The sequence below is a fragment of the Aulostomus chinensis genome, chromosome 17 (genome assembly GCF_037954235.1).
Source record: "Aulostomus chinensis isolate RoL2024-O1b breed Wild chromosome 17, RoL_Achi_v1.0, whole genome shotgun sequence".
NCBI lineage: Eukaryota > Metazoa > Chordata > Actinopteri > Syngnathiformes > Aulostomidae > Aulostomus > Aulostomus chinensis.
In genome coordinates this window covers 11,684,644-11,709,644 of record NC_141336.1, presented here as the reverse complement: position 1 = coordinate 11,709,644, position 25,001 = coordinate 11,684,644, and the positions used below count along the sequence as shown (strand labels likewise).

The 25,001-nt window shown below is 41.4% G+C and overlaps 1 protein-coding gene across 2 annotated transcripts in view; it reads left to right on the top strand.

Moving 5' to 3' along the window:
• Positions 1-18,619, top strand: part of efna2a (ephrin-A2a) — an 83,905-nt gene extending 65,286 nt beyond the window's left edge. The window contains exons 2-4 of one of the 2 annotated variants that reach the window (XM_086183113.1): positions 10,538-10,830; positions 16,561-16,626; positions 18,058-18,619. In XM_086183113.1, coding sequence (XP_086039239.1) covers positions 10,538-10,830; positions 16,561-16,626; positions 18,058-18,182 — 484 coding nt within the window. In that variant the 3' untranslated portion in view covers positions 18,183-18,619. Of the gene's footprint in view, positions 1-10,537; positions 10,831-16,560; positions 16,628-18,057 lie in introns of both variants that reach the window. The other variant, XM_086183114.1, reaches the window with a different exon arrangement.
• The last annotated feature ends 6,382 nt before the right edge of the window (positions 18,620-25,001 follow it).

Sequence of the window (25,001 nt, the reverse complement as noted above, 5' to 3'; positions counted from 1 at the left end):
AACTTGTCATTTTTTTCATCTGTTGGAGTGTGTACAGCTCAGTGATGACTTACGTGTGCAATGCGAGTAAAAGCTAGTGAGGGAGCGGAGAGGACAGACAATAATGCCTCAGGATGGGATAAGGCAACATGGACTATAAAATACTTTTTCTGAAGGTCTTCACAAAATAGTAGCGACCATGTTGTTTCTAGAGATTGGAAATCCGCGGAAAAAATGTCATTAAAATTGCATCAGAGAATGCACAAGTTGATGGAATGAAAAATAAATCTGTTCTTCTCCCTTCTTTAAACATTGACTCCGTGGATATGTGACATTTCTGCAAGGTGCTGGCACAAATCCTTTCTTGTCTCCCCGCCCCCCCCCATGGGGTGAGAGATTTCTATTGGTGTGCTTGGACACCAGCCATCAGCTCATTCTCGCTTCGCTTCGAGCCAACCTTGTCAATACCAATCCAGCCTCACCACTGTTTATGCTGTCAATGTTGGTACGGCAACATAGTGAAAAATCCCTGAAATGAAAAGACGGAGAATGATATCGGCATATCATGCACTCTGTCTGTCACTTTGTCAGATGCACCACATGTGCTCACATCTTGTCTGTCTGACTAACTCACCCAGCCTGTCCATCCATCAATATCTCTTTGGCTTTCGCTTTATTTAGTCTCAAAGTTCTGTGGGTATATTTCAGCCATCAAATTACCAAGGTGACAATTATCCTTCCAGGGCATTGAGACTTTTTTAGGGGGCTAGTTGTGTTATGTTAATTCTGTCTAGGAGTTTTGTATTCGTAGTGAGTCTGACATGTGATTGGGGTCATGTTTTCATCTGACTGTGTGTGTGTGTGTGTGTGTGTGTGTGTGTGTGTGTGTGTGTGTGTGTGTGTGTGTGTGTGTGTGCATTTGTGTGCGTGCGTGTGTTTGAGTATACCAGGGATTGGCACAGGCTCTGCTTAATCCACAGGGGGTCCATCTTGCCCTCCTTGAAGAAATACATAATAACGCTTCAGATGTTCGGAGTGTCTCCACGATGATCTATGGGTGACATTATTCAGAGTGACAGATGTAGAACTTGTCAAAACAAGCTTGAGCTCTGGAATCTTTCATGTTTGCTGCTGTGTTCATAACATATCTTACATGTGTGTGTTTGCATACATTTTTATGTGCAAGAGAGTTTCAATTATATTGACATTTAAACATGCACTCCTCTCTATGTGTGGTATGTTTTTCGCTGTGTGTGGTCATCTGGGTATACACGTGTACATGTTCATGTCTTATCGGCTTATGTCATACATGTCGATAGTGTGTCTTTGTGCAAATTGTAACTAAATATCTTGTTATATATTTATGTAGGCATATATGTTGATGAGTGCAAAGACAAAAGGTGAGAGAAGACTAAAGCTTGATTTATATTTCAGCATTATGTAGAAAGTTTAGGTTGTGGCATCTGTATACATAAACACACACCCCACAGGCTGGCTTCCAAACAAGTTTCTGAATATATAAGTCAAGCTCCATTCATGGTTCCTGCCCTGATCTCTGACATGTGTAAAGCTATTCTCCGTCTACGATTTTACTCAAGTACTCCTAAAAAAAAAAAAAAAATTTTAAAGAGATGGTGGACAGCTAGCAAGCAAAAATAAGCTAACAAGCTACAAGTTAGCTAACAGGCTATTCTGCAGCTATTTCAGTTACACCACTAAAACACTGCTTGGCACCAGGGCTTCTATGGCTCTTACTGAAGAAAATATTAAGCAGAAAAGAATAGACAAGGAGAAGCTGTGGATGGTTGGGGGAAATGTAATGTTACCAAGTGGAGCAGTCAAAGTTGTGATGCGATCTACAGTTCTATGGAGGTGCACGTTAGGCTAAGCCATATAGGCTACACCGGCATAGAAGTATAAATGCTCATCTACTGCATAACGCACAACCGCTACAGATGCATAAGTAAGCCTAAAGCAACAAGTCTCTGCAAGAGTGTGTGTGTTCATGCGTGGAAGAGTCATTTTAAACATTCAAAAAGCTTAAGTAGAATAAGGGAAGGGGCGGTGGAATAAATGTACAGGGACCAGGATGGTGAAAAAAAGCTAAGAATGAGGAGTGGATGAGGACAAGAGAACAGAGCAGGCAATGAGTCATAAAGACTGAAAAGAGGAAAGAGTAATACTGTCAAAAGATTCTGCTGTGCTCCTGGAAGGAGAGTGCGGGAAGAAGGAGGGGGAGTGAGTAAATGAAGCTGAAGTGAGGGGAGATGAAGATTGAGGGAAAGAGAGAAAACGAGAAGAAAAGACAATGAAAAACCACAGGAGTAGATGATGATGGAGAGATAGAAAAGGAGAGTAATGTGGAACTAATTGGAGACACTGAGAGTGACTATAGCTTCAGCGCAAAGACAGTAATGTAACTGAGACTACTACTACACACACACACACACACACACAGCCTGCAGTTCCCTCGTGCCAAAAACAGCAAATGAGGTGAAAGTGTGCTCTTCAAATACTGAATATGAAATTTAACATTTAAAGCATTTTAATTTAGCCATAGAGTGGTTAGGAATGATAATGGAGCCACGTCTTTGTAGTGCTATGTGCTAGAGAGCAAACCAGATGTTCATTACTGTCAACAAGAGAATGATGATAAAGTCAGTGTTGGCAAAAAAAATACATCCCCCTCTGTGCTGGCAAAACTTGGCACAACTTTCGCCGTCAACTGGAGATGTGAAGATAAATTAGATGTTTAAAACTTGAAAATCAATTCACGGATTCCTCCACCTGCTTTCACTAAGATTTGACTCCTGCAATCAAACAAGCAGATTTTCTTCTATTGCCTGTTGAAGAAAAATAAAGAACTGCCAATCTGTGTCTCACCTTTAGATTTTAAGTTAAATGAGCCCTGTGCATTTTCCTTAAAGTTTCAAGACTTTTAAACAATTTAACATCCAAATATGTTTACATCCATACATACTAACAAGTACCTTATCCTTCACTGCATTCATAGGTGCGCCGTTTTGTTACAAAAGCTTTGTAAAAATTGCCTCAGCAATCAGCATTATTACGCCTTGCTTGTTGACATAAACACGTTGTTCTAATTCATTCTTAGCACTTAAATCTGAGTAATACAATATAATGATTTTACAACCCATGTGTTTGTGCAGGAGCCAGATGCATTCGGGACATCTGTTGTTGTGTTTTTGTTTTTTTTTGTCCAGTAAGTATCCAGCGTTTTACTTGAAGTTCCAACCGCAGAGGTTTGTGCTGACCACGTGTGGAAAACCGTGCATAACCTTTCGTGAGGCATCATCCAAACATGTCATGAGAGGACACTAATGCTGCCCCAGCATGCGGTTTTGCCGACATTTCGTCACTCCACAGTAGAGGCGTGACGTGTAAACAGCGTCACAGCTTTTTCAGTGCTTGGACAGTGCCTTTTGAAACAGAAGTCAATTCAGCACTGTAACCTCTATTACCGGCAGAGACACTGAACAATCTGTTCCCCTTTTCTCATCTCTGTACCAATGTGAGCAAATAGGGTAAAACTAATTAACTTTTTTTTTTTTTTGGGGAAAGACAATATTGTACCCCCCAGTTCATTTGTAGCATTCCTTTTTGTCAAAATGTGCACTTCCGGCCTCTTGAGGACAAGTATTGTACTTGTACTAAAAATGTATCTTTGAGGGAACGTTTTTTTAAATTTGTAATAGCGTCATGTTATTCCTGCAGTGTAAATGGCTAGAAAAACACCAGTAATTCTCACTTACTGTTAAAACAATGCCTGGTCATACCTGTGTGTCCTTGTGCCCGTGTGCACCACACACAGCATGGAAAGCATTGCTCCATCACCAGAAGTCATAATGTGATTATAGAGATTAATACAAATTTGAACCTTGATAAATATTTTGGGATCAACCCAGATGCTGCAAGTCTCAATTTTGTAGTGTTTGTATGAAGGACGGGAAGGTGGGTGGAATCTCTATTTTAGTTGTGTTTGCCTTGTATACCGTTTAGCCTCCTTTCCCTTTTCATGGATGTTGGCCTGACGAGACCCTTGTAGGTCGAAACATTGCATCAACAAGTATTGAAAGACCCGTGGACAAACTATTTTTTTTTCCCCTTCTCTTTTTAAACCAAAATCTCAATGCCGACTGGGAAGCCTTTTCATTGACTGACAACCCACACTCAGAGCTCTGTTTTTTCAGGCCACAGTGTGAATGCTGCATTAGTGAGAGTGACAAAGGGAGATCAAGTGAAGCTGGAGGGAAGAAAGAGAGAGAGAGAGAGAGAGAGAGAGAGAGAGAGAGAGCTATGGGTGAAGAGAAGGATGGCATAGTGAAAGGGAGAGAACGGGGGGAGAGCAGAGCATCCTTTGATGTTTCCTGGTTGATCCACACTGCTGTTTAGCACGCAGGCAGGTATGGTAAACATCCAAGGCTTCTTTAACCAAGAGGCTTTGATCACAGTCATGCTGAGAGATGATGTTGATGAGTCAGCGGTGCCAGAATACTAAGGAGTGGCCATTAACACACACACACACACACACACACACACACACTACTGTACACTTCTACACATTCAGACACAAAGAAAAATGTGTCATTCTTCATCTCTCTCTCTTTCACTCTCTCTCCCTCTCATTTAACTTTAAAACTCACACAAATACACAATGCCATTTTTTTTCACCGACGCCAGATTAGCTGTAGCAGCCAAAAGCCGCGTCCTCTCGGCAGCGTCTCCCTACTAGCCTCACCACACAATTGCACTGAAAGAGTGAGGAGAATCTGTGTGAATGATGCAAACCACCAAATTAAACAGTGCAGGTTTCCACACACACAGGATTAAAAAAAGAAATAGCCCGGACAGCCTGAGCAAAAACCTAAGAAAGAGCACGCACTGAACAGCATACAGTTTAATAACAGCCCGTTTCATCACCAACAAAATGAGTTGTATATATATTTTCTTGGCCTACTGATCAGAGTCTGCACAGAATGAGCAAAAGGATTAGATGAGCTTTGTTGTTCTGTACTGTACTCTATTGTAAGCTACCTTAATGCCCCCAACAGTATGTGTTGAATTTTATATCATTGTATTGTAACAACTGTTGTGGGATATGTATTAGCCAGGTTTTTGTTTGTAGAAATGTCAGACAATCCCAGCAGAAAATAGTGCAATTTATGAATATGTGGCTTTCCGCTCGTACATTCTCGTCATTTGTTTCAGATGCACTGAGGAGGAAACTGTTGTCTGCAGGTTTGCAGCAGTCTGTTTTGCTATTTAATAGGTTTACATGCACTGTTGAGAGTATTTCCACCACCAGAACAGTAATTGGGGGTATAACCCTTTACAGCTGGTTGCAGTGCCAGTTCCCCTTTTGCGTCACAGTTAGCAAACTTGTCAGATAGTGGACTTAAATCAAAATAAAGAAAAACTGACAGCTCCTTAAGCTGAGACAGCACAATGTTAGTCTCCTCCTTTGTCCAGAAAATCTTTTCCCAATTTTAAACCGAATGAAGCGTTAGCCGAGGTAGGTGAGTCCAAGTTCAAAAAGACCGGCTTGTATGATTTTACCTATATTTTAACAGTCCCACTTTAGTCCAACATAATAAATTGACTTATTCTAGCTCGACTGTTGCTTGGGGTCACAAGACAGAGAATTCATTTTTAGTAATGAAGCTGAGGATGACATAACATAATAAACTGACGTAACATTTTGTCATGTAGTGTTTAGAGCTCTTGAGAAGTCGAGTAACCATGAATTTCGAACTTTTATGTTTTACTTCTGTTACACCTGTATAAGAGTAGAAGTACCACAAAAAATAAGTCTACGAAGACCTGACACACATGTATGAATCAGCTTTCATATCAAGAAAGGGTGAGAAACAAAGACACTCACTATTGTCTCTTGAGGAACGAAGGGGTATTACAAGACAGGAAGGAGCAACACCATCTCCTTTGATTTACTGTAGGTTACACTGAGTACCTTTTAAATGTTTTTGCGCTCTTTCATTAATACTTTTTGGAATTAAATAAATGAGTTTGGAAGCTTAATAAATATATATTTTAAAAAAAGTTATTACATGGTCTAATAACTCTGTAACAGTGCTAATAATTAGTCTATTGAAACTGTTCTAATCCATATTTTTATTAACTTCATGTGAAAGGGGGGCACATGGTGCAGATTAACAATGTTCTACAAAGCTTTCCTTTAGAAAAAAATGTGTCACAAATATTGTTGGGGTTGATGTGATCTGTGCAATGTGCAAACTCTGGGGTCTAAAACACATTTGCACATTAAAAGGGTGGCATGACTCAGAGATAGAGTGACCGAAGGGTCGTTGGTTCAGTCCTCACGAAACACAATGACTGTGTCTAAGTGTCCTTGAGCAAAATGCTTATTCCCTATGAGTCGGTCTGCACCTTGCATGGCTTGTGTGTGAATGAGGAAACACTTAAAGCTCTTTGAGTAGGTAGGAGTTTGCTATATAAATACAGTCCATTTAAAAGAAAACCACCTGTGCTTATCAGATGCTCCCACACACTATACTCATACATGGGAGAAAGAGACATGCCCTGCTAATCAGATGCGCGCGCACACTCACACACACACACACACACACACTGCACTCATATGTTGTGTGAGAAAGAGACATGCCCTGAGTGTGAGTGCATTCCCATGTCTTTTTTGCCAATGCAGTGTGTGTATTTAATTCTAAATGACACACTGCCTGAGACGTAGGAGCCACACACTCATGCACACACATAACTAGCACACTAACATGTACCGTTAAGCAGATTGAAGTGCAGTGGAACACACACACACACACACACACACACAAACACACACACACACACACACACACACGCAACAACACACTTCCCTGTCCCTTGGCATATTAAGAATGCAGACAGAGTCATAGGAGCAGGGCACTGAGTAGCTTATTACCACCTAATGTATCCTTGCACATTAGACCCCTCTTGGATTGAGGATCTTCACTCATTGAGACCCACTTTACCAAGACAACGACACACACACACACACACACACACACACACACTACATCCAGGCATGCAACCTGGCACACAATTCTACGCTTCATTGTATGGCCAAAGTGCTGAATATTCAGAAGGTACAAGGTAGTCATCCATAAATGTATCATTGCCCAATCAATAGGCGAAGCACATTTGTCTCAAATGGAAAACCGCAGTCATACAAATTGAAATGAAAGACGGAAAAACTCCTCCTCCATCTGCTCTTCCTCCAGCTGGCCTCCCTCCTTTCTCCTCCTCTCTCGTTCCTTCTTTTTACCATGTAATCTCATTACCGCATCCTCCGTCGTCCTATGTGCCTTTCTCCCTCTTTCTATTGTCCATATTCTGCACGTATTTCCATTTCTCTTCTTTTCTCTCTTTGTCTCACTCCCTCTGTTCTTCCATTTTATATCCTCATTCCGTACATCTCTCCCTCAGTTTCCCACTGTCTGCCTCTCCCCTTAAGTTGTTAATCAGAGTTGATTGGTAGCAGAGAGAGCCGAGAGGGGCTCCCCGGTGGATCAATGCCGCTAAATGATCTGTTCAAGGATCCCTTTAGAACCTGCAAAACTTGCTCTGATAGGGCACTGAAGCATGAAGGCACTTATTTCACATCTAACTCACTTCCTGATTTGCCCTCTGGGAAAGAGCGAAGACTGCCGTTATTGGGATAATTTGTCCCAAAGCTGAATATCCAACTAACCCAAAGTGCTTAGACGAAAATGTCTTCATTCCAGGCAATCAATTACTGCCAAGGTGAGGGGGGAAAATGATGAATTTATTTAAAAGGCTCAATCTGTGTGCAAGCCATCTGAGACGTTGAGGGTCCCAGACAATTGGCTTTGTTTATACGGATTTGATTGAAGACATTTTCCCGCGTCTCAGAAATGCTGAGCTTCCAGACACAAGATTTGATCATGTGCTGCAGCTGAATTTTAAATACCTGACAAGGTACATTTGCCAATGTGAGTGATTATATTAATGACGAGCAGCGGAAAATGTGTCCGGCAAGATGCAGACGTATGCGGGATCTGACTTTACAGCACATACATTTTAATGAAGGACGGTGCACTAAAGAATGTCTCAAAATCAACTCGAATTTTGAATTACGGTGGGTGGATTATCAAATCATATCCTTGAGCTTTATTTTACATGTAGCGCTATATTGTATTTTCTCTCACAAGGGTGCTGATATGAAAGTAAAATGAAACATGAAACAAAGTTATTATGTATTTTAATGCTATAGAGTACTGCTTTTACATATAAATGAACATCCCTTATATTCACGCCAAAATGAATTCACATTCACACTCATTAAGCTCATCCCCGCCAGGTAAATCTCTCTGGATGCATGGAGTTTGCGTGCACAACGACATCCGGTTTGCCCGGGCTAGAAAAAGTACACAACCTCAGTACTTGAGTCAAAGTATAGATGCCCCTGGTCAAATACTTCCCCACCACGTGAAAGTTGCTCAGTCCAATTTTTACTTTGTTAAAGTACTGGAGTACTTGCTTTTTTGACAAAGTTTCAGATTTTTCTATTTGATGTCAATACATTGCTTTATTATTTTCAAACTGCATTTACAGAACTGTGTAACTCTCTTAAAACCACCAACTGTAATGAATGATTTCCTTGTAGAACCCCGATGCTACACACAAAGCCTGTAGGGTCGGCTCAAAATACTTCATCAGTGAAATGCAACACACCTTTTGTCCAGTCGCATAGAGAAAAAGAAAAAAACAGCAGCTGACTTCAACGCTTCACGTTTAAAAGAGACGAGCAACAACAACTCGCTCTGAAATATAGGGGAATAAAAGTCGTGTCATACAAACAAATACCCACCAAATAAAAGTACTCAAAAATGTCATTTAAGCCCACTTCTAACATTAGTTTTCACTGCCAGAAGATGAAGGCAAAAATGCTGCACTATAGTCTTTAAAAACCTTTGGCTATCATAGATGATTTAAATTCTGGTCTTATGTTGAGATTATAAACATGAGATCCCACAGCTTGTTTAAAGTTTATATGTTTTTCGTACTCTTTTTTTTGTTTTTTAGAAACGAACAATTGTCTGTTTCCCCGCAGGATGGTTCTTCTTCTGTGACCTAACTCTCCATTGTTTCCCCAAAATGAATAAAACTAATAAATCAACCGCATTTCTGCGCAGGGTGAGCTGATGCGATTTACACCATTGTGCAACCATGTATATATTAACCCACAGCTGACAAAGATCCTCAACAAACTGTTAGGAAACCAATGAGTCATTTGTTCTTTATTTATTTTTAAAGAAGGACATTTCAATCATCTGTTTTCAAGACATCTTCAGTGAGCACAAACGAATGTGACTGGGCAAAAGTATTGAGAAACTGATTGATGCATTGTTTATTTTTGGTGTTTTTATGTGATTTCTTGCCAGTAAAAAACATGTAGAACACTGCCAGACATTTCTTCTACCAAGAGAGATTGTTTCAGTCTACTGACTTCAAGAATTCCGCAAAATTTCACATATAGGCAAAACTGGCACGAAAACATCAAAAGAACCTTATGGTCAGGGAAAACATTGCCATATGTTTTAAGACATTGAACTGATGTGTAGGGGCTGTTGGAAAAAGGATGAGGCGCACACACTAACATCTTCTATGTTTCCATATGTTACCTGCAGTCACTTCACAAGCTCTTTGACTCAATGCCAGAAGGAGGAAAATCTCCACAGCACATACACGCAGTAACTAATATTTCTCCTTCAGTAACCTCTGACCCACTTCTATTCATCATGTCAACCTCAGCGGTCGGTATGTCTACACAACTAAGTGGACGTTCACCAAAGCTGCCTCTGTACACAGCTTTAGGGGGTGAGATAATAATGTGTCCCCTAACATCACATGACCTACTTCTCTTGACTGCTTTTGACTTCTCTGAATCAGTTTTTTTTTTTTAAAAAAAAAGCTCTATTTCAAACAAACCGATAATCCCAATGAAGCGTACGAGCTACCAAGCTTTATTAAAATGGAATTAGGAACTATGCAATCTTTTGCTGTAAGGGATCATTATTGATTTTTATGGCCTCCTCTTGTTAATTAAATCAGTAAAGAACACCCTCCAGGGTGTTTTTGCAGGAAACCGCTATGAGTCAGATCTTTAAAAAAAAAAAAAAAAAAAAAACCTATCAGAAAGCATTATTCAACGTGTCACTGAGCAATTCATGGAACCACTAAGCTGACTGTGTTACGGTTTTGAGGATGTACATAGACCAGAATTTCCAAGCCGGAATCATATAACTTCATATTATAATAGTGGTACACAGCATGACTACGCAATGTGGATGCTCAGTTTCCTTCATTTCCAAATACAGGTCATAAATATTCAGACATCTGTAGTATAGTTCTGTCTCAAATATATGTCTCACACTATCTCATCTACGCTCTTCCCATGCATATTTACATGCCTATTTCTGAAACTGTTTGTGATCATATATATTCATAAAGTAATCTGAATGTCTTGTTTCTCTGTCTTTTACAGATTTTGGCACGGAGAGTACAGGGTGGCAGTGAACATCAATGACTATCTGGACATCTACTGTCCTTACTACGAGGGTCCTCCATCCCACGGGCGCATGGAGCGTTACATCCTCTTCATGGTCAACCATGAGGGCTACACTTCCTGTCAGCACAGGATGCGTGGCTTCAAACGCTGGGAGTGCAACCGTCCCAGCGGTCCTGATGGACCCCTGCGCTTCTCAGAGAAGTTCCAGCTCTTCACACCCTTCTCTCTGGGCTTTGAGTTCAGGCCCGGACACGAGTACTACTACATCTGTAGGTTATCAGTGAGGCAGTGTGTGTGTGTGTGTGTGTGTGTGTGTGTGTGTGTGTGTGTGTGTGTGTGTGTGTGTGTGTGTGTGTGTGTGTGTGTGTGTGTGTGTGTCGGAGGGGGGGTGTCTTGTTTTAGATGTGCAAATGTACGCTGTGCCTGTATTTGCTTGTTGTCCTTGTGTCTGCTCAATATGCATTTGTAAACGATATGTAAATATGCAATCAACACAAGCTGATTGAGAGTTCGCAAACACAGCCCACCATGTTGCCTGCACATCCACAAGCGTGCATAAATACACCCTCAATCTCTCCCCCCTACTCTCCCACTCATTTTATTTCGTCATGTATCTCTCTGCTCAGTCTGCTCCATAAATGGTGCACTCAGCAAAGTGGTAAAAAATGTCACCAGGCGTAGTTTGTAATCATTTTTATATAAGCTGTATTGATGTTTCCCCTCACCTCAACAAGTGATGCATTAGTGTCACAGATGGACCTTGGCCCCCCGGGACTATTTCTGTACCACATTAAAGGGCTATTATTCCCCCCAGCAGACACGGGACAAATAGTAGCTTCAAATTACTCTTAAACATTGGTTTCAGCAGCTCGCTGTGTCAGTTATAGGTGGGATAGATACACCGCACCCAGCTAGTTTAGTGCATGATCAGTTGGTAATTACAGAAAAGAACATTAAATTGACTTTCAAAGGTTTTCCTGTTGATGTCCAAACTTTCTGGTGACAGAAAGAGAGAAGTGTGTGAAGGCTACAGGATTGTACAGGCTTATGATGAGAGGTTTTCCTGTTTAAATCCTCACACCAGCATGCAGGAAGAAATGACTCAAATACTTCCTCAGAACTGAGACCTGATACATTTACAATTTTAAATAGTAATTTTTCACAAAACATACAGTAGTTTTATCAAAATCTGTACGTAAATATTCTTCCCATCCACCATACATTGAACCTCCGCATTACCATTCCAGTAAAGCAACAACATCCATCCTGTCTTCAGGATCTTAATACTTATTCCTCTAATTAAAATACATTGGCTAAACATATTTCCATTGAAGATTTTCAAACATATCAATATCAGATGCCAAAATGTTCATCTTTCTTTACTACTCTTAATAGCTGACTCCAGCGAGAGACCTAGAAAAGTCTTCCAGGTCTAGGACCTACATTTTTGTCTAGATCGCCTCTAAAGGTTAATCACTAGTACCTGGTAGTATTACCAATTATTCCACCAAATTTGATCAAATTCAGTCCAAAACTTCTATCATGTCTTTCTTCCTTTCCTTCTATATTACTCTCACTTGTGTCTGTGACTGTGACCATGACTCTCCAACAGAGCAACATTTCTTCTACAATAGTAGAAGTCAGAGTGCAGTCTGACTGGTCACGTAAATTCTGACTTTTAGCATTTTTTTTTTTTTTTTAAGCGGGAGATGTTGGATTCTCCAGATTACAATTAATAAAATAGCAGCCTCGTGTTGTCATGCAAATGTGACAATTTCTTTGTCAAATAATGCTTCTTCTCTGGGACAGTGCTTCTGCACTCTGCATATGTTCAGAAGGGAGTAATCAGACAAGGCAAGACTCTAGTCTATTTCTAGCTCTATCTTTTATCTAGGTTGTATTTCTTACATAGTACCACAATTTTGTCATGTCATCACTCACTTATAAACAAAATGTGGTGTTTTGCATTACTGTATAATAGAAGCACTTACTATTACCTTCCAAATGTATTGCTAATAAATTTAAAGTGTGAATTTATAAATATTTCCACAGTCTTTTGTCTACAGTGCCACAAAGACACAGCAGGTGAGAGTCAGAGAGCTAAAGAGGCGATGATAACAGCCCCCCCATGTCCAACAGCACTTTTCCCAGTCAGCACACACATACACACGCATGCACACACACACACACACACACACACACACACACACACACACACACACAGACTTTTGTTTTCAGTTCCATGTAAGTAAGGACAGGGCCCCTCAAGAGTTGTATAGTTGCTGACTTTTGTATTGTGTTTTCGGGGACCCCTGAGGGTGGTGTGTAATCCACAAGATTGGAGTCTGAGCGAGTGTGTATGTGCTCTGTGCTGTGTGTGTGTGTGTGTGTGTGTGTGTGTGAGAGAGAGAGAGAGAGAGAGAGAGAGGGAGGGAGGGAGAATAGTTGTGGGGTCAGTTGTCAAGCGATTGTGAGTCCGTGAATGGCCATGTCAATCATCTTGATTGACAGCTACACACTCATTTTTGTCTATCACATGCAGATGAACACATAGACACAATAACACATCCACAGACATCACTTCAATATTGATGTACAAGGATGGGCAGTTTTAACTAAACATCCCAAGTTAGTGTGTGTGTGTGTGTGTGTGTGTGTGTGTGTGTGTGTGTGTGTGTTTCTTTTCTAACACTCCTCTGAGTAAAATTACGTTGATTTTAGATCTTGATTCATGACCAGACGTGTTTATGTGCATATGTGTGTGTGTGTGTGTGTGTGTGTGTGTGTGTGTGTGTGTGCGTGTGTGTGTGTTTGTCATGTGGCTGACATATTGACAGGTCAGCTCCACCCATTATTTCTCACAGCTGCCATCTGATGAGCCTGAGTGATTTTCAATGGGTTTTCAGGACACGTTGGGTTGTGGATTTGCTGGGAAACGGAGGCAACGTGAGAGCCGATAAGACTTGACCAAAAAAAGAGGACAAAAGTAGAATTTGTAGGAGGGGTGCAAAGAAAAGGGGGATAAAAGAGAGGAGAGTATATATAAATCTATCTGTCACTTCTAGCTTTTCTCCCCTAGTGTTAGCATCTTTCAGTGAAACAGTAGGGAAGGTACGACAAAGACACACAACAGGAGCGAGAGCTCTATACCAGTCTTCATAGGAGACCACTACACACTTTTCTGTGCACTGTGAGGAGGATAAGTGGATGATTCAAAGACATTTGAGGCAAAAGAAGTGGACTATGGGGAAGGGAGGAAAGGGTAGAGGAGGTGAATGGCAGCGGGACAAATGGAGGGAGGGGTAGTAGGCAGTAAGAGAGGGAGAAGAGGGCAGAGTACAGGTCAGATTTATTTCCTGCACACTGTGGATCTTGATGATGGTCCTCTTTGGGGTCACTGTGGGCTCTGGCTATACAGACTTCCTCAAGGGAAAAGGCCAATAGGTCTCCGAGCACCAGTGTATGTGCATTCTTTTGCACATCCTTGTGCACGCCAGAGTGGCCAGAGTGGGCCGCCTTCTCCTCCAGGGTCTCTAGGTCCATTTCATATCAGAGTCAGGTGGGACTAATACCCCAGATTCAATTTAATTTACTCTTTGAAGTTTGAATCACGGTAACTTTTTAACATTTTTCTCATTTTGTGGCATTCAGCCAGGGCAGCAGGGTGGCTCAGTGGTTAGCAATGTCATCTCACGGCAAGGAGGGACCTGGATCTGTGGGAAATTTGCATGGATTTCCGTCTCCATTCCAAAAAACATTCTAGTCAGGTTGATTTGAGAGTCTGCATTTCCCTTCGGTATGAATGTGAGTGTGATGGAATCCCAGTGTGTGTCCTTATCCCCTCGAGACGTGTTTGTGTTGCTTGCTGTGCTCAGTATGTTTACTGCCGTTCACAAGCAAGTGGATAACTTAAAAGGATTCAGTATAAAAAAAAAGTCCAACTGCCCGAAGCAATAAATATAATCAAGAAACTAGTAAGCCACATTAATGACTGAATAGCAATTTAAAATATATTACCTGGTGGTAATTTACACTTAAACTCCCTTGCTTTGTCCTACACGCTTGAGTTAGCATTACAGATGTATTTGTATCATGCAGATTACAGTTTTGCTGATTTGCTACCCAGTGACCAAGAAGTAATGTAGTTCTCTATTCATGAAAACACAAGTCACATCACAGGACTGCTGTTCTCTGGTTAAAAAAAAAAAAATCAATATATTCCTCAAGGGAACCAAGTCTGCAGATTATTTTCCCTGTATCTCTCATTCCATCATATCAATATGTACTTGGAGTGATTGGGGTGGATTAAATTGAGGTTTTCTACCGTTAGCTTTATTGGAAATCCAGATATTAAATTACAAACAGTGTGTAAGTTAATTAGACATATAATTCAAATAATCATGTTTAAGGAAAGAAACCACTTAATTAGAATATCAACTCAAAACGTTAAAAACCTCAACCAAAATAAGAGGATTAGTCCCATTTGCATTTTAGCTGCATTTAAAACTATAAGGCCATTTTTCAAAAAAACTTCATGGAGAGGTACAGAATGGGCCAGGGAAATACTTAATTATGGTTTTAATGATGTCTTTAGTCTCCTGACACGTCCTCTGTCAGCAGGATGAACCAACTCCATCACCTTCTATCACCTCTGTCAAGTCGGTGACGTGCTGGCCGGCGTTGTCTGTTTGCAAGATACTTTGTTGAAAAATTGTTGATGAAATTTGGTAGGATGACAGAACTTAGGGTGGAGGAAAAATCTAGAACCAGCCATCCATTTTCTGTACTACTTATCTGTTAGGTGGGGGGGTGGAGTCTATCCCAGCTGACATTGGGCGAGAGGCGGGGTTCACCCTGGACATGTCGCCAGTCCGTCGCAGGGCCATCAGGAGCAATTAGGGGTTCAGTATCTTGCTCAAGGATACTTCGAAATGGTCACCAGGGGAAGTGAGGATCAAACCAGTGACCCTTCAGTTGTTAGACAGCCACTCTACCTCCGAGCCATGCCACCCTCAATCCAGAACCAGTTGATAAAAAAATGTCCGTATTTTTGTCATTAAAGGGATGATTTGAGATACCTTGGCAGGGGAATGTGCTCTCCAGATGGCCTTTGTTTCCTTTATTTCTCTTATTCTCTCTCAATACTGTCTGTAGTATGGCTTATGAGGTACTTGTAGGGTTCGACTCCACCGGACACCGCAGCAAGGCATTTTTGAGCAAGAAGCTCAAAATGCTCCTTATGAGCTGGCTGTCAATTTGCATTTCAGCCTCTAGCGTCAGAGTACAAGTGTGAATGAGTTAACGTTGTACAGCACTTCAAGTTTAGGTGGAAAGGTTCATTTAATAAAAGCTAGGGTAATATGCAAAAACAGACAGGTACCGCAATATCTTGCAAAAGTCCGGGCCTTTGATTACTGTATGTTCAGTTGCAGATTAGCAACCATTTTATGCTGTAGTGTGTATTTACAGCATTTATTTAGGATGGACTCTAAACAAACTATCGCGTCAATATGTTTATTTAGGAATGAAGGATCGCGTCTCCCAAAGCAACCATTACAGGAGCTCATTTATGTGTTTTCAATAGTTTCTGGACCGCAGTGAAGGTCTACAGCACAGAGGGATGAGCTCACAAGGAAGGACTTCATTATTATAGGACTCTTGGAAGTGAAAATGCATCTAATCTCATCTCTATATTGAGGCAGTGTGTCAAATCTACTGCTATATGGTGCATGTCACTAGTGTCGCAAGTGAATTTGTGTGAAATTTGTTAACTTGATGCAGAGAGAAGGAGGTTAATAAACACCTTGATTTTACTAGAGGACCTTGGTCACAGAATCATGTCCGAGACCAACCAACCACCTAACACAATAATAAGCACTGTGGTTCTTACAGCAGCATGAAAAACTTATATTAAATGTCCTGAATTACTTTATGAGTGCAATAAGCAGCACAAATCGCTTTCTCTCTCAACTTATCGCTCCTCTCAATCTCTTTTACAGCGTCTCCTCACCCAAACCATGTGGGGCGGGCATGTCTAAAGCTGAAGGTGTATGTCAGACCTCCAGGTAAGTCACAGTCTAACTACACACACGCGCGCGCACACACACACACACACACACACACACATTCACAAAGGTCCAGATTGGCTATCAAAGCAAAATTACAGGGGAATAAGAGGTCTGATAAAATGCGCCGGCAAACACTCTCTGCTCTGATTCACAGACCAGCCAGACATTACTTCAACACCTTGGCACACAAACACACACACATTTGCACATCTAAACACACACAAGTGTACGTGAGTTTAAGCGTGCACACACGAGCACGCAGACACTAGGCATGCGCACCTCATGTCAAATCACTTCACATCACACAGGGTGCGAGAGAGACCTTCTGTCCTTGCAGAAAGAAAACAGAGCAGGCTGAAAGTGCTCTCTAAAAAAATGTTGCCAAGCCTCAACATCACTAGATTTGCTCATAAGAAACAAGAGAACAATCTAATAATAAACCTATCACATAAAGTAGAAGTGTAATTCAATAAAAAAAAAGACTTTTTGATAAATGTATCTGAGTGCATTAGTCTTGCGGTGAAAAATGAAGCTAACTCTCTTGCCACATAATACCAGCTCAGGAAAATAACCTCATTGATTGGCATAGAACCTAAGTGTGCCAGGCTGGCCTATGATAGTATCGTTTAAAAATAACTCAACAGAAGATTGGCATAGGGGGTCAGATTGCCTTATGCTACACTTGCATTATTTTTCTGAAAATCTACCTGTAGCCTGTTTTCAAAGGCAGAGACAGCCTTGCGAGTTTTCAAGCTGAGACTGACGCTAGAATCAAACCTGGGTATAGTAATACGTCTCCCAAGATGATGACACAGCTTTGAAGATCTTCGTAAAAAGGAATGAGAGCTGAGATTCGCAGCTTTCCAGGCTCAAATCATTCCATAACTCACTGAGAGGCAAAGGAGTCCCCCGCTCCTCTGTAATTTCTGAAACAACATGCATTGTTTTATTCTGTCATTACTGCAACTCTTTTTTTGTTTGCGTGCAGTTAAAGTAATCTGTCTGACATGTTGCAACCTGTCTCATCTGTGAAATATTGTCACTAGAGTGAGCTTTGAGCGGTTGCACATGTGTGTATTTGTGTCTTTGTGTGTGAGTGTGTGTCAGCTGCTCCAGATTCAGAGTCTCTGTGATTAAACTGTAATTAGGTTGGTTAAACCCCCTGCAGAGCTCAGTTGCTGTCGTCTTCTCCTCCTCCCTCTTCCCATCTTCACCCGTTTCTGGCGCTCTTCTCGCTGCCTTTCCTTGCCTGCTGAAGGATGAGAATCTTGTGGTTTGTCACTCAATTCCCTTCCATTCTCCCCCCCAAAATAGTTTTAAGATTCATTCCACAGTTCATTCGCTCTGTCTTGTCTTTGTATCCATCTGTGTGTCCTTCTCAGTTCAGATATTTTGTTGTTTGTCGTTTCTCTTGTCTCTCTGTTTCAGATGGGTCAGGATACGACTCTCCAGAGCCCTTCCTGACTGACGGAGGTCCGAGCTGGAGGCAAGGGTCTGTGGCCCTGTTAGCGGTTCTGCCCTCACTGCTCCCGGGAATCTTCTCCTGGCTGTGACCCATTATTCCTCTTCCTGGAGCTCCCACCCTGGGCTGCTGGGTTGGGCTGGCTGTCCCTCTAAATCCACCACCCCTCAGGGAAGCCCTCTGTCTCTGTCCCTTGCCTCCCACCTCCACCTCTATATGACCACCAACCACCCCCACTGCCAGCCCCCTTCCATGGCCCAGACACGGACACCCTTCCCAGGCCTGGCTGAGATGGTTGGGGTCTTGAGCTGCCTTGGAAGCTGCCCCTCATCTCTGATCCCCTAAGTCCGGGCGGAACAGATGTGTTGCACCTCTCAGCTGACAAACACAAGGGAAATGTCTCTGCACTCATATCAGAGGGTCCTTTTTGATTTGACTATTGACTCTTGGCCACTGATGGGGTAGATGTAGCCATGGCTATGATTAAACTTGTCATCCCAAGGCAATTCCTATCATCCAATCATGGGGGGGGGGGGGGGGGGGGGGTGCATTAAGAGATAGGCCTGGATGCACAAAAATTGGATTTTTCTCACATTGCTCACCCAGCAGCATGAATTGGAAGTGGGTGTGCTTGCTTTGTAATTGGAATTCTATACTATTTGGACAAATTCCAACTGCAACGAGAATAAAAGCCAATTTTTATAGAGATGTAGGAGGAAAGGTGGTCTGGCCTGTGTAGAATGGAAAAGAAGAACAATGCAGGCACTGAATGAATATAACACTATGGGAAATGTATTTACTTTCAGATCCTGTGCAGAATTATGATATAATTATCACGTTTGTTTTTTTTTAATGAAATATCACAGAATAATGACAAGTATAAACATAGCCTGTTTGAGTGGGAGGGTAATGTTTGGGGAGGGGTGTTCTGGGTGGGATTGGTGAGGTGTATATTTTCAGGTGGGATGTGTTTTTTGTTTTTTGTTTTTTTTTTGTTTTGTCTTGTTCATGTTTCTAAACAAAGCATTTATCACAGCCTGGTCAGCGCAGGCTTCGTCAGCACTGTCGATTAGGTCGGGTGACTTCTGGAACCATGACTTTCTCATGTATGAATGTACCACTGGTCACCCACCTGTTTGTCTCTCTGTATTATTATGACTGTGGTCACTTACAGTACCTTCTCTCGGACTTGCAGGATGAATGGGTCGGGGAGCTTTTGGGAAATGTTGGAGGTGGTGGTGGTAGTGGTGCTTGGGGGGGTTGGGGTAGGAAAGATGAACCGATGGACAGGTGAGAAAAGGAGGCGACACTCAAGTTGCATGACCACTGTGAAACAATCAATCTTGTTTGTAACGATGATATATTTTTTCATGGGGAAAAATCAGAAACACCCTGCTACCGCTCTCGTGCTCTCTCCCGGAGACTTTTCAGACATCAAAAGGGAAATTCACCCTCTCTCCTCACACAGTTTCTCCTGTCTGGCCATTGATGAATTAGCTCGGGCTGGGAGATAAATGGACCCACAGGGTGAAACTGACTGGAAATCAGACCCTCGGAGCCTGGGCTGGATTACAATGGACGTACACACAGACTGAAACTGGTCCTGGGTCTGAGGCTTAAACCAGTAACAGAAGACTGTGGCAAATAAGGCGAGCTGTGTGTGGTAGCATCACAAAAACACACATATGCACATGCACACATACACACACAAATACATACACAAACATACACACACACACACACACACATGCAGTTTTTGATAGCGAGATGGTTTTCTTGTGAGTATATACATGACTGTAAAGGGAAAAGCACAGAATGTGTGTGTTGTGTGTGTGTGTGTGTGTGTGTGTGTGTGTGTGTGTGTGTGTGTGTGTTTGTGTGTGTCTCATTGGACAGAAACATCTTCAAAGCTGGGAAGTGAATATAATGAGTAAGCACTGTGAGCACACACATATACATACACACGTGACAACAACTCCGTGTACATACAGACATATGTAGAAAAGCACATTCAGAGAGACATATACAGAGCCATGGGATGCACATGTACAAAGACACACACACACAAATACACAAACACACACACAAACACACACAGACACACATAAGAAAACACACAAACAAGGGGAAGCACTTCCTTCCCTGTTTCATCTTATTTTTGTAGCATTTAAAATCACTGTTAATTACTCCTGTGTGGGATTCAGTGATGGGGTATAGCCCGTGGAAGATTAAAAAAAAGTGTCTTCTCTTCTTCTATTCCACTGATGCTGTCCTTCTATTGTTCTTCTTCTTCTCTCTGGTTCGTGATCCATGGTTGGTAGTGGTAGGAATCCTCCAGGTCTGCGCGTCATGTATGAGTTTGTCTCCTTTTCTGTATGTGGTGTTTTTGTGGAAGCTGACCTCAGTCATTAAAGTCAGTCAGTCAAAAGTAAACACAGAAGTCAGAGCAAGGAGAGAAACACACCAATAAAGATTGTCTTTTTGTCTACTTGAAAAAAAAAAGTGCGTGGGATTTATTCAGTGAATTAATTTTAATTTGATGTGTTTCTTTTCCCCCAGGAGGGCCAATGATTGTATTCATATATTAGGCCGCACCTGGGTCTTTATTCTGCCCAGTCTATCTCCCTTTTGACGTCAAAGTTTTGGGACAGTGAGCATTGAGCTCTGCCAGTCAAAGCATGAAATTATTCAGATGAAATCACCCTCTCCAATCATCAGATGTTTCTCCCTCAGCAATGTGACAGCTAATCTGAACCGCTGACAGCACAGAGACAGAGTAGCCTGATAGCCTTTCCTATCTTGTTTCCATCAGGGTGGCCTTGCAGTAACTAAATGCTTTTACTCAAATACTTCATTAGGAGTAAGTTTGAGTTACTTTTACAGAAAAATTTACATTTTTTGCTAGTTTTACTTTGAGGGAGTGTAAATAATTTGTTGTGTGCTTTACATTTAGGCCATGGATATAGAAAAAAATACTTATTTTGGGTTTATTGAGGCGGGGTTATATGAGGTAACATCCACAGGAATGGTCTTACCTTCATTAGATGTAGGTCAGCACCTGATCTGTGCTGCAGCACAATGCTACTGCACGGTACAAGGATGTTCTGCTGTTGAAAAATGTAGAGGCAAAAGAAAGGGCTGTCTGATGGTGAAAGTAAAAAATGTTACATGTAGCTTTTTTTTAGGGGAGGGGTGTGTTTATTTGGTAAATGAAATAGATTTTCCTGCAGTAGCCACCCAAGGTGGCATAATACTGTGCATCAGAGCTGCTCTGCACAGAAGATGAACTGACCCGCAATCATAGATGGGATGACTGTATCACTTCAGTGCATCCAAATCTAAGTAGAGAACGCTAAGAGAGCCTACATCCTCCAAGGAGACTGCATGGATGCAGAATAATGGACATGCTATCATCAGAACCCATCCATTACTTTTTGAGATATCCTGCTAACAAACAGAGACACGCCCATGATCCTATTATCTCCTTGGTTGAGATAAATATGACATGCTTATCAAATATATATAAAAGCTTTCAACCTCTTAGGCCTTTGAAATAAAAAAAAGCAGAATGCATTTCAGTCCTATAGTCCTGTTTTTCCTTTTGAGCGATGAGATGGTTTAATATTCAAGGCCAAAACTGATAATAAAAAATAAATCCACAATGTGGAGAGGGAAATATTTTAAAAGAGTTGAAAATATGTTTTTCTGTTGTTGTTGTTTTTTTTGTTTTTTTTTACAGAATTGTTTTCTAACCACTGACTTTTCTAGAGGGGAACCATCGAATGCAGTAAAGTCATTCAGACTTGCACCAACCGGACCAGCCACAAAAACAAAATTGTCAGCATTTACAGTCTATAAATGTAATTTAATAATATGCCAGTCAAGAGTTGTTATTCATATGTGAGGATATTTTTGTATGTTTATGGGACCTGTGCTTGAGTTTTTCAAGTTGCGGTATTGGTATTTGAGTCTGAATACTTCTTACGGCCCACGCTGGGTAGAGAGAGTGTCCTGAATCTTCAAAGCTTTGAGCCCCACCACTGCTATGTCCATTAAAAGTCAAACATCCCTTGAGCAAAACATGGAACTGTTACATGCTGATGATGTCTTAAAAAAAAGACAGAGAGAGAGAGACTGAAATATCTCCTCTTCTCTTTGAGCTCGATAGGTTTTCATCATATCCAGGCATGAATAGACAGACAATAGACACATTTCCCTTTTGGGGGTTGTAAGGGCTGGAGCTAGCTTGAAACATTTATCAGCGCCTGATTTAAAGGCGTTATTTCAAACCACTGACAATTCTTTTTTGGAAGTGTGTTGCAAAAATATATATATATGAGAAACATTTTGGGGTGTAAACTGAGGTTCATGAATAATATATGAGCCTTTAGCTTGCTATGTTTTGCCCTCCTGTGCATAGTGCGCTAATGGCTATCGATGTCTCCAGACTCCATCAAATTGCTCCATAGGACCACTCAATGCAGGTGAAAGAGTAGATTCCAGTGAAAGGGAATTAAATTATCTCTGAATATTTAGATGCACGCTTGGTTAGCCGATTCTGTGTCCTGACAAGTATCAGGTACCTGCTGAATTAGCCTGACGTTAAATTAAACCCACAAGATACTGAACCCCTAATTGCTCCTGATGGCCCTGCAACAGACTGGCGACCCATCCAGAGTGAACCCCGTTTCTCACCCAATGTCAGCCAGGATAGGCTCCAGCCCCCCCCCCCCCTTCCCCAGCAACCCTTAAAGGATAAGCGGTATTGAAAATGGATGGATGGATGTATAAATTAAACCCTGATCAAGCACGATGTCTCGATCCTTGTGAGAGGAAAGATGGATGTGTGATACAAGTGGAAATGAGCCAGAAATGAACAGATGTGCTCACTGCAATTATGATCTGCAATGTCACTGACACACTCGCATTACTGTAGATCCCCGACCTCCTCTGGATCTAATGAATAATTTGATTATGGCAGCTATTTTCATTGGCTAGAGAACATGTGGAACAAAAACTGGCAAGAATACATTTGGCTTATACCATGTTGGTTTTGGAAACAGTCAAAAAAGGAAAGAGGGAAACTACAGTTGGCAAGCCATTCCTTTTCTTTTCTTCATTTGCGTTAGAAACATTATTGTTCCATAGGCTAATCTATTCTCCTCTACTGCCTGTACTTTTGTCTCCTCGTATTCAAATAACTGGCATGTTTTAGGAATTATGGAATTAGGGCAGCACTCCCATCTCTATTAATGAGGAACAGCATGATGAAAGAGCTTGATCCTGAATGTGCCATCTGTAGTCACTATTACACATTCACTTAATCTCTTTTTTTCTCTCACTACTTTCTATTCTTTCCTTTACACACCTTCTTTCCCATCCTCAGTCTCACACACACACATTATACCTCAGTTGTAATTACAGAGGAAATACTAATTCTTTGCTCTTCAAGCACCGCTGGATGTGGCGTGAAATGGTGAAATGGCACGGCAGGAAAGTTAACTATGGGCCACATGCCCTCGCAAAGAAAGACACACTCACAGTAGTCCAGATGGACCATGTGTTATTGCTGAATAATGCATGCTACGTAGACTCTATAAAAGATACATGGGCAGTGAGAGTTGGGCACCATTCAGGTACCAGTGGGCAGTTCTGTGAGGGCAGCTTTGGAGCATCCCCTGAGCTGTTACGAAATGCCCTGCTTGTAGGTATTTAACTGTAGGTGACCCAACAGGGAAACATATTTAGCTCCAGTTAGAGGCAGAGAAAAGACACACACTTAAGCATAGTCAGTTGATATGTTGGCTGGCACACTGCCCAGTGCCTTTGCAGTCACCTTGAATGGGCTTTTGCGGTTTTAAAATGTGAAATTACACAGCACATTCAATGCTAGAGGCTCGGATTTCATAGCATCTCTCAGAAACTATATATGATGAAAAAATACCCAGCAGTGTGTCTTCATGTAAAAACACTAAGAGGGAGGGAGGTGGAGGGGGTGAGGGGAAAAGGTCTGGGTGAAGGGTAAATGCTGCACTCATGTGGGGAAAATGAGCAGCGTTATCTTCTTTCCTCTGGAGTCATATGACAGGACATGCGTACCATCATGTGGGGCGTTCATGGACTCTGTGAAAGCTCCCGCCTCTGGGAATTACTGGTTGAAGACACCCACTCAGGCAAAATCAACCGGGTAAAAGCTACCCAATTAAAGAGAAGGAGAAAAAAAAAACGGTATATGAAAACGCACTTTGATGTTGATTCAATCTTTGTTTTTCTGTTTTTACCCTTTTTTCTTTTGAAAATTGGTATTTAATTGGAGGTAGCAAATTTTGGGGCTTTGCCCCCCCCCCCCCCCCCCACCACCACCACCACCACCACCACCCATGGTGTTCAAACTTTCTTTCTTAGTCAATATTTTCTTTCATATGTTTGTATACACAAAAATAAAATAAAATAAAATAAACTTGCAGATTGTTTACTCACCAATAGTGATCAATAAAAGCTAATTCATTTAGAGGCAGCTATTCTTGAGTATTGCCATTTTGTTTCACCGTACTGCACAGTACTACTACTCAACTTAAGAATTAAATATTTTTAAGAATGTACATGTATCTTAGAGCCTTAACGCTACAACAGCAGGCTTGTATAAAGTAGTTTCTTCATAATAATAATAAATGAACAACGTAACAGGCTTATGTAACGTCATTTACCGATGAACACACTCATAAACTTTTATATGAACGTGTTTCATTTATGTAGTTTATATTGTTATTTCCGAAAGTCCTGAAAAATGTTTTGATTAATCATTTTACTTTTATTTACTTTACATACGTCATTCATTAGTGTTCTCCAGTGAGTCTGTTGATAAAGAAATATGTTCCAATACAGTAGCTCGACTTCGGAAACTGGTATG